This window comes from Symphodus melops (assembly GCF_947650265.1).
Source record: "Symphodus melops genome assembly, chromosome: 22".
NCBI classification, from domain to species: Eukaryota; Metazoa; Chordata; class Actinopteri; order Labriformes; family Labridae; genus Symphodus; species Symphodus melops.
Genome location: NC_136712.1, coordinates 307327 through 317326, shown reverse-complemented (window position 1 = coordinate 317326; position 10000 = coordinate 307327). Strand labels below are relative to the sequence as shown.

The window sequence follows — 10000 nt, the reverse complement described above, 5'->3', positions numbered from 1 at the left end:
CTCGGCTCCACTCGGCACCGGCCTGTCTCCCTCCCCGGCGGGGTCTGACCCGGGTTAAACTATGACGGGGTGATGTCAGGGTCTAACCCGGGTTAAACTATAACTGTGATGTCAGGAGGAAATAAAACACGGAAAAAGATCAAAAGAGAGAAAGGAAGCGTTACTCACCGTCATCCACCAGTCCGCTGCTCTCTCTCTCTCTCTCTCTGTAGATGTCGCTCTACCAGAGCCGCTCCCTCCTGCTGCCGCTGCGTGCTGACGTCAAGCGCAGACGCACTGAACGCAAGAGCTTCCTGTTTTATCCTTCAAAATAAAACATCACGAGCTTTGTGTGATTTAAAAAGAATGTAAAGTTTTAATAAAAGATTGTAGATTATACTGAAGTCCAAAGTGCTCAGAAAGTGAACTGGAACCTCTCCAGTTACTAAACCAGTTCCAGATTTGGTCTTCACTCGGACTAGAAGTGAGTAAGTAAGCAAACCCTTATTTTTACAGGCACAAGGGAGGGTGTTAGGTTACATCAGGGCTCATCTATACAGGTGAGGTTTTAGGTGAGCAGGCACTCACCTTTTGTTTTGAAATTTAATATTAATTACTTAATTAGCACTGGTCAACCTAGCTACTACCTCCCCAATAAATGTAAAAATCAACATGTGCAAAAAGCCTTAAAAATACTCCTATGAAGTCAAAGTGTCGTCACTGTCCCTTTCTGTTCTGAAAGTTTTTAGAAAAATGTTGTGCTTTTATTCTGAAGAACGACTACACTTGCCGGATGTACTGCTTGTGACGTTTCAGCCTCCTGCTCAGTACAAACAGAAGAACACCTGAAGTGTTTGTACTTTGTTTGTTTCCCGTTTAAAAACAATTCAAAGGCAAAACATTTAAGATGTTCGAAGTTGGATTTGTGTGTTCAAAGCGAGTTTTTCAAATAACTTTATTAAAACCAACTGTATAAAACATGGACGTCATGTCACTTTCTGGCGAGCCATTTTGAAGTCCAACAATGGTGGTCACCAAGCTCCTGACCTCAAATACTCCTGTTGGAGTCGGAGGTGGGCCACACACACGCACGCACACACACACACACACACACACACACACACACACACACACACACACACACACACACACACACACACACACACACACACACACACACACACACACACACACACACACACACACACACACACACACACACACGAATAATGATTTGTTATGTAAAGCTCAACACTGACCGTGTTAATTTCTGTTAGGGTTAGGGTTAATCCTCTGATTAAACATTTATATCATGAGATTAAAATCGTTGTCATGGTTACAAGTTTTAATCTTTATTGAAAAACAGAAAAAGGTAAACAACTGAGAATGAAGGAACTACATATCCCACAATCCTCCTGCCTGTAGTGTTTATATGGAAATAATAGAGTTGCAGAGGGCCAGGGAAACATCTCCATGGTAACAGTGAGCTCCACCAATCAGAGCGCTCGCTGTGACACTCTGTGATGGAGGGTAGTGTAGTTCTTTTGCCCGATGTGGTGAATAAACCGTGTCGTTGTTAAAGGTTAGGGTTTGACTCTCAGGTCGCTCGTGCTCAGTCTACCTGTGAGGGTGATGACATCACAGGTTCACTTCCTGAATGATGCTGTTAATGAGCTTGAGGGACAGTCTGCGAATGTGTTTGATTTCTGCAGGACATTTTAATACGGGGACTCCAGACCACCTCTAGTGGGCGCTGGAGGAACTGCAGTTTAGTACTTCAGCTCGGAGGATTACCTAAAAACATTAAAACTCAAAACACTGAATTATTGTGAGTGTGTTAAAGAGCAGCTGAGCATGTCGGAGCGTGTTGATGATACACACACACACACACACAGCACTGTGTTTACTACAGGCACAGATACAGCCTTATGAAGCCACACCCAAACAGGAAAGAGTCACCCAGAATAGATTTACCCCCCACCCAGCCAGCTTCCCTTTTTCACACACACACACACACACACACAGGCGTGTTCACACTGATCTTATGAGACGAAAGGTCGAGGAGGTGCAAACATTTCATCAGCGGTTATTCTGAATAAATAAATAGAGGTTGCTGGTTTGAATCCCCGTCTGTCAGGAGCCTCTGTGTGGAGTCTGCATGTTCTCCCCGTGCATGGCGTGGCTTCTCTCCGGCTTCCTCCCACAGTCCAATCACACGCTGCTTACCTGCTGACTCTGAAGGTGTGACTGTGACAGAGGCTGGTTGTCTCTATATAGCAGCTCTGTGATTGGCTGGTTGTCTCTATATAGCAGCTCTGTGATCGGCTGGTTGTCTCTATATAGCAGCTCTGTGATCGGCTGGTTGTCTCTATATAGCAGCTCTGTGATCGGCTGGTTGTCTCTATATAGCAGCTCTGTGATTGGCTGGTTGTCTCTATATAGCAGCTCTGTGATTGGCTGGTTGTCTCTATATAGCAGCTCTGTGATTGGCTGGTTGTCTCTATATAGCAGCTCTGTGATTGGCTGGTAGTCTCTATATAGCAGCTCTGTGATTGGCTGGTTAACATATAAATAATATTAAAGTCTGACATAAATGAGCGCCGGCTGAAGTGGCAGAAAAAATCTATAATAGAGGTTTCCAACCAAGATGAAAATGCTAAAGTCCTCTTTTATTTTGAAAGTCCCTTCAGTGTTCAGCTTATCCTGACGTCACCAAGTATCAAACATGGAGGATACATTATTTTAATTATATATTTTTTTTAGCGTTGAGGTTCTGATACTCAACGAGCAGCTGGACATTAATTCTCCTGCTGCAGAGGAAGACGTTTTTTTATCCATGCTTTTACTCTGAAGGGTCACAACAAGCTGCCATAAATATAGATCATTATATCTATGGAGACAGCACATCCAGGATTCAAACGTTACCATGGTGACTAACATGCATGACGATAGATCCCCTTTGTCCCACACGGGTGAGCTTTTAATAAATGTGAAGTTCATGTTTGTGCATCGGACGGCGCCTCACGGCGCCTCACGGCGAGCGTTTAAACTCAAAGTCTGGAGACTTTTAATCTGATCGGTTTTTATTTTGGCCATGTGGGGGCAGCAGTCATGTTTTTACTTTGTCTGCAAGAAGTGATCTGAAGAAAGCTGAGCGAACAGAGGGCTAGAAGTCAGGACAGAGGTCACAGGTCATCCAAACGCCACCTTTAGTTTTCAGAGGCTGACTGTGACTCCGCCTCTTCACGCCGAGGTTTGCAGCCGCCGTGCTTCAGGAGCGAATACATTACTGAACCTCAAAGATGGAAAATCATCAGCATGTCAATGATCAGCCAGGCTGTGGCACACACTCATCCGTTCAGACGTTACTAGGCAACCAGATGGATGAGCGTCACTCACTTTGTTTGCTCTTTAACGACTTTCTGCCTCAATGAAGCAGCCAATCAGAGCAGCTCGATCAACCCTGAGTTTGGACTCTCAGGTTGTTTAATGCCTGACAGTCGGAGCTCAGGGAAGAAGCAGTCAGGTGAAGAACATTAAGACATTTGATTGGAAGGGGCTCGTCTTGTGTTGCTGTAATATGAAGCCTGAGCTCTGGCGCCCCCTGGTGGAACCAGCGACATTACATCATTTTATTTCAGGGATTCACTGAAGATAACCGGAAGAGTCGTCCAGCGTCCGGTATAAACGGTGACATGACACCAGGCACGCTTGCTCCGCCCCCCCTGGTTTGACTGGGATTGAACTGGGAGCTGTTTCAACTGGGTGCTGGTTGGACTGGGAATAGACTGGGTGCTGGTTGGACTGGGAATAGACTGGGAGCTGGTTGGACTGGGAATAGACTGGGAGCTGGTTGGACTGGGAATAGACTGGGAGCTGGTTGGACTGGGAATAGACTGGGAGCTGGTTGGACTGGGAATGAAGAAAGACGACAGAGCTCAGAGAATGAAGGCAGGCAGAAATGGACCTTTTTATTTGTCATGGGCGATAAACAGCAGACAATCCTGACCAGACCGGACCGGACCAAAGAAGCCAGACTGGACCCAGCTGAACCGAATCAAAATATACCAGAACACATTAAAACCAAACCAGAAGTGACCAGACTGAACCGGCTGGAACCGGTTTAAAACAGCCCGCAAACAGACAGGCCCGTCAGAATATTGTTACATTGTTTTACACACACACGCGCACACACACACACACACACACACATACACTGTATCACCATGGCAACAGCCACGTAGCTCATTCGTATTGTCCAATCAGGTCTGGTCAGGTTGAACCTGGTCCAATAGGCTCTCCTCCCGACTCAGGAGGGCGGGCCTACTGAGCCAGGGGGAAACAAAACATTTGATTGGTCCAAAAACAGTAAAAACCCCGCCCACCTGTCGACACGCCAGTTTCCTCTATCGTTCGCAAAAACAAAAACCCATAACAAGCCCTTCTCCCATTGGTCACTGCAGCCTCAGGAAGGAAAGACTGTTTTCCCATTGGTCAGTTTAGATAATACGTCAACTGTCAGTCACTCAGCAGCGGCCAATCAGGTAACAGTACCCGTGGAACTTTCTGGAATAACGTTAAGAAAGAAAAAAGAAACAAAATAAAAAAGAAGAATGATGATGAAGGACAAGAGCCAATCAGACGACCTCACTAAAAAAAAAAACAAATAGGAAGTGGGAGGAGCTTCCCAACCTCATGTGGAACTTTTTTTTTTGAGTATTTGTTTTTGTCCGTGTGTGTGAGCCGTACGTCAGTCTTTTCTTTTCCAACAGCTGATTTCAGTGCAATGCATCATGGGACAATCGATCGCTAGGAGAGGGTGTGTCACTACGAGTGTGTGTGTGTGTGTGTGTGTGTTTAAGTCCTGTTATCATGAACTATGCTGCAGGGTTAGCACTGCAGCAGCTGCGTGGTGCCCTGTTGCATTGTGGGATACTTGTTTGTCCGTCTCTTTAACTGGTGTCCATTGACTCCATGTTGGCCGAGCTGGAGTCCCTCTGGATCGAATCAAAGATGGCCGCCAGCTCCTGATTGGACGAGATCTGAGACTGGAACTCCGACATCAGCGGCGACTTCTCCGCCTCGGGAATCGTAAGAAGGGCGACGACGGCTCGCATGGCCGACCGCTTCAGCTCGTCCTGCTTCTCGAACTCCTGCTTCACCGAGTTCGCCTTCACCTGCAGAGACACACACGCTCACTACTGTGTGTGTGTGTGTGTGTGTGTCTATGTGTGTGTGTGTGTGTGTGTGTGTGTGTGTGTGTGTGTGGGTGTGTGTGTGTGTGTGTGTGTGTGTGTCTCTGTGTGTGTGTGTGTATGTGTCTCTATGTGTGCGTGTGTGTCTCTATGTGTGTGTCTCTATGTGTGTGTCTCTATGTGTGTGTGTGTGTCTCTATGTGTGTGTGTGTGTCTCTGTGTGTGTGTGTGTCTGTGTGTGTGTCTATGTGTGTGTGTGTGTGTGTGTCTCTGTGTGTGTGTGTGTCTATGTGTGTGTCTCTGTGTGTGTGTGTCTCTGTGTGTGTTTGTGTCTATGTGTGTGTGTGTGTCTATGTGTGTGTCTATGTGTGTGTGTGTCTATGTGTGTGTGTGTCTATGTGTGTTTGTGTCTATGTGTGTGTGTGTCTATGTGTGTGTCTATGTGTGTGTGTGTGTGTGTGTCTCTGTGTGTGTGTGTGTCTATGTGTGTGTCTCTGTGTGTGTGTGTCTCTGTGTGTGTTTGTGTCTATGTGTGTGTGTGTGTCTATGTGTGTGTCTATGTGTGTGTGTGTCTATGTGTGTGTGTGTCTATGTGTGTTTGTGTCTATGTGTGTGTGTGTCTCTATGTGTGTGTGTGTGTGTGTGTCTCTGTGTGTGTCTATGTGTGTGTGTGTGTGTGTCTCTGTGTGTGTCTATGTGTGTGTGTGTGTGTGTGTGTCTGTGTGTGTGTGTCTCTATGTGTGTGTGTGTGTGTGTGTGTGTGTGTGTGTGTGTGTGTGTGTGTGTGTGTGTGTGTGTGTGTGTGTGTGTGTGTGTGTGTGTACCTTGGTGGTGCAGGTGGCTCTCAGCGGTTCCACCAGTCGGTCCAGTCTCTGGAGGACGGCGCTGGGACAGAGAGAGGACAGGCGGGCCAGCATCAGGAAGGTCAGCATCTGAAAGGACGACCACGACAAGTTTATAGTAACGACATCATGACCACCATGTCAGTGATTGGTCCATCATCGAACCGTCACCATGACAACACGCCGACTTGTCCAGGTAAAGGATCATGTTCTGTGCGGGTCACACCTTGATGTCGTAGTGGTCCTTCAGTCCGTCCTCCACGTGGTTCAGGAAGGTGAAGATGTCCAGCCGGTCCAGGCAGCTGTCCAGCAGAGTGTACATGCACTCGAACGCAGCCTTCCTCAGGTCCAGCCCGTCATCCACCGTGTGTTTGAAGGGCCCCATCTCCACCTACACACACACACACACACACACGTGTCAGCTGATCCGTTGTGTTCCCGTGTGTGTGTGTGTGTTCTGCGTGCTCCTCACCTCTCGGATCAGCTCCTTCCTGACTTTGGTCTCGTTGTAGAGCTGCGGCAGGACCGAGTCCAGCAGCTCGCGGATCAGACTCGGCTTGTTGTGTGCGGCCGAGTTAAAGGTTACCAAGGCAACACGACGCACGTTCAGGTCCGGGTCCTCCAACGTCTTTAAGAAATCACCTGAAGAAGAAGAACAGGGCAGGTGCTCAGTTTGTGCTACTGGACGTCAGTGCGAGCGGCGGGCGGCGAGCGGCGGGCGTGTTTACCGATGCAGTTCTTCAGCAGCGGGTCGATGGGCTGCGGCTGGTCAGAGATGGTGAACTTCACGGCGGTCACCACGGAGCTCCTGGCGTACGACGAGCCTGAAACACACAGAGTAATGAGGACTGTCCCCGTCAGGCGACGCAGCTCATTGGTCGGCGTGGGCAGTCACCTGACAGCAGGTATCCTTTGAGGCGGGGCAGCAGCGTCTCAGGGTCGATCAGCGTCAGTTTGCCCAGACACTCGGCGACCACGTTCCGGGTTCCTTCTTCCTGACACTCGCAGTGTTTGAGCAGCAGAGACCAGACGGACTCCACGTACGGCTTCAGACCGGAGACCGACGCCGAACCTGGACACACACACACACACACACGGTTAAATCAAACACACACACACACACACAGAGGGATGGTTGATATCCAAGGACTCTGATTGGCTCTCACTGATGATCTCTTTGAGCGAGTGCAGCAGCAGGTACTGTCTCTTCGAAGACGAAATCTCCTGCAGGACGAACGGAAGATACTCCGGAAGATTCCCCACCGCGATGCTGCCCAATGCGTACGAGGCTGCAGACTTCACCTGGGGGGGGGGGGGGGGGGGGGATAAATTAAACTATGACGCTCATATCCGAATGCGACGGCGTGCGAGCAGACGGGCGTTACCTCTTCACTGGAGGAGGAGAAAGCGTCCAGGATGACCGTCTTCAGCTCTGGTTGGCTGCTCAGGTCCACGTGATGTCCAACCTCGCCCAATGAGAGCAGAGCGAGCAGCCGGATGGAGTCTGTGGAGCGGCTGTTCTTCACGTCCTTAAAAAACAGGAAATAAAACCACTTTACTGAAAGCAGCACCGTTACCACGGCAACAACAACACACCCACTTCCTGTTGTAAAAGTCCTGCACGCGGTCTCACCTGGATGAACTGTCCGACCACAGCCGGCCCCTCGTTGGGACAGGCTCGGGTCAGAGCGGCGACACACTTGGCGATGGAGCAGTACGCCTGTTTGTGCGGCAGAGCGGCGCTCTGAGAGTACACGGGACCGGTCAGCATCCTCAGCAGGTCCATGTAACCCAGACCAGGAGTCTCCGTGGCAACCAAGGCCTGAACACACACGAGTTATCGTCAGGAGGATCTTTGACCAACATCCTGAGGACGGCTGTGTGCGTCTGCTTTACCTGGTAGAAGTCCAGCATGGCGGCGAGCGCGCCGCCCTGCAGCAGCGGGGATCGAACCAGCATGATGAGCTGCTGCAGGATGTTGCCTCCGCTCAGCTGACCCAGCGAGGACGGGTGAGTCACCGCCAGCGTGGACAGGAAGCTGAGCGCCATCTGAGACACGTGCATGTCGCTCTCCGAGATGAGAGGAGGGAGCTCGGCCAGAACGGCGTCCACCATGACCGAGGTCACCGCGGAGCTGGAACGTTACCACAGGGGTTAAGGGTTAGGAAGAAGGGGGAGGGGCTTAATGCTTTCAGAGTGAGAGTCTTACCTGTAGTTTCTGAGCAGGATGTCCAGAGCGGCGAGCGTGCAGAGCTTCAGAGCTCGCTGGTTCTTACGGAGGAAAGAGGCGAGAATGGGAACAGCATCAGGGAGAACCGGCCGCAGGTCGATTTTCAGCGGCGAGCCAGCGATCAGAGTCAGAGCTGCAACACACACACACACACACACACACACACACACACACACACACACACACACACACACACACACACACACACACACACACACACACACACACACACACACACACACACACACACACACACACACACACACACACACACACACACACACACACACACACACACACACACACACGAATTATCTCTCCAGGCACCAACCACACGTCCACAGAGAGACGCAGGCAGACGACAGATTCACCCGGCACGTAGCGACCTGAGGCGTCTGCGTTTAGCGTGTTTTTCTGTATTTACAGAATAAATCGACTCGGGGCCGTTTGGGGAGAACACAAACATCGCCACAGCGTCGAGCTCTTGGCTCAGTGTTGGAATGCAGGATGTTCAAAGTAAACAGGTTTGTTTGTCAGCAGAGGGCGCTCTGACCTGGCAGCCCTGCAGCGTTCTTTTGGGGGCGGGGCTTACCTTTCACTGTGGTCAGTCTGGTGATTTCGTTCTTCAGGCGTTCCAAGAAGATCAGCAGCGTTCCTGGTAGTTCAGCGGGCAGACGATCTCCTAAACAACCAGAAAACACAGGTAAGAAGACAAACAGGAAGCAGCTCGTGATGACCTCACTGCGACTGACAGGAAGTGGTTACCTAGGTTACAGATGATCTGTCCCATGCAGGAAATGGCTCGCTCTTTCACTTCCTGGTCGATGTCGGCGGCTTTCAGGCGTCTGATCGTGCAGGTGAACAGGTCGTTGATGTAGGGGGAGGGGTCAAAGCTGTCAGAGCTCTCTGATTGGTTGTCCAGAGGTCGGATCACCTGAAAGTGAATAAAAAAATAAATAAGAGATCAGAATCAGGTGTGAGGTCATCAGGCGGAGCTTCAGGAGGCAGCAGGTCGAGTCTCACCTTGACGAGCTGCTGAGTGACAAGCAGGGCCTCTGAGGTGATCTTGTAGAAGGGGTCTCCCACGCAGGCCACCACGGGCGGTACAAGGGCGGGGACATGGGCGTGGAAGGCGTGAGCGGGGTGCGTGACCATGATGACATGAAGACACGCCAAAGCATCGATTTTGAGGTTTGAGCTGCTCGATTTATCGTTCAGAGAGAAGATGATACCTGAAAGAAAAAACATGATTTTACCCAGTAAACATACTGGGAAGTGTGGGAGTATTACCTGGTATCAGTACTGGGATGTGTGGGAGTATTACCTGGTATTAGTACTGGGATGTGTGGGAGTATTACCTGGTATTAGTACTGGGAAGTGTGGGAGTATTACCTGGTATCAGTACTGGGATGTGTGGGAGTATTACCTGGTATTAGTACTGGGAAGTGTGGGAGTATTACCTGGTATCAGTACTTCAGTACTGTGTGGGAGTATTACCTGGTATCAGTACTGGGATGTGTGGGAGTATTACCTGGTATTAGTACTGGGATGTGTGGGAGTATTACCTGGTATTAGTACTGGGATGTGTGGGAGTATTACCTGGTATTAGTACTGGGATGTGTGGGAGTATTACCTGGTATTAGTACTGGGATGTGTGGGAGTATTACCTGGTATTAGTACTGGGATGTGTGGGAGTATTACCTGGTATTCAGTACTGGGATGTGTGGGAGTATTACCTGGTATTAGTACTGGGA

General features: G+C 49.7%; 2 protein-coding genes across 3 annotated transcripts in view; both read right to left on the bottom strand.

Annotated features, from left to right (window-relative positions):
* LOC306817949 (ras-related protein Rap-1b) overlaps positions 1-275 on the bottom strand; it is a 7451-nt gene extending 7176 nt beyond the window's left edge. Inside the window, exon 1 of one of the 2 annotated variants that reach the window (XM_079335223.1) lies at positions 169-275. The gene's annotated coding sequence lies outside the window, so the exon portion shown is untranslated. The remainder of the gene's footprint in view (positions 1-168) is intronic. The other variant, XM_079335222.1, reaches the window with a different exon arrangement.
* Positions 276-3925: 3650 nt separating this feature from the next.
* cand1 (cullin-associated and neddylation-dissociated 1) overlaps positions 3926-10000 on the bottom strand; it is a gene marked incomplete at its 5' end in the record, with an annotated part of 7551 nt that continues 1476 nt past the window's right edge. Inside the window, 15 exons of the mRNA XM_079335490.1 lie at positions 3926-5156; positions 5999-6106; positions 6243-6407; positions 6489-6658; positions 6745-6840; positions 6912-7088; positions 7183-7318; positions 7402-7545; positions 7650-7838; positions 7913-8150; positions 8226-8379; positions 8839-8928; positions 9012-9180; positions 9270-9478; positions 9571-9604. Coding sequence (XP_079191616.1) covers positions 4932-5156; positions 5999-6106; positions 6243-6407; positions 6489-6658; positions 6745-6840; positions 6912-7088; positions 7183-7318; positions 7402-7545; positions 7650-7838; positions 7913-8150; positions 8226-8379; positions 8839-8928; positions 9012-9180; positions 9270-9478; positions 9571-9604 — 2304 coding nt within the window. The 3' untranslated portion in view covers positions 3926-4931. The remainder of the gene's footprint in view (positions 5157-5998; positions 6107-6242; positions 6408-6488; positions 6659-6744; positions 6841-6911; positions 7089-7182; positions 7319-7401; positions 7546-7649; positions 7839-7912; positions 8151-8225; positions 8380-8838; positions 8929-9011; positions 9181-9269; positions 9479-9570; positions 9605-10000) is intronic.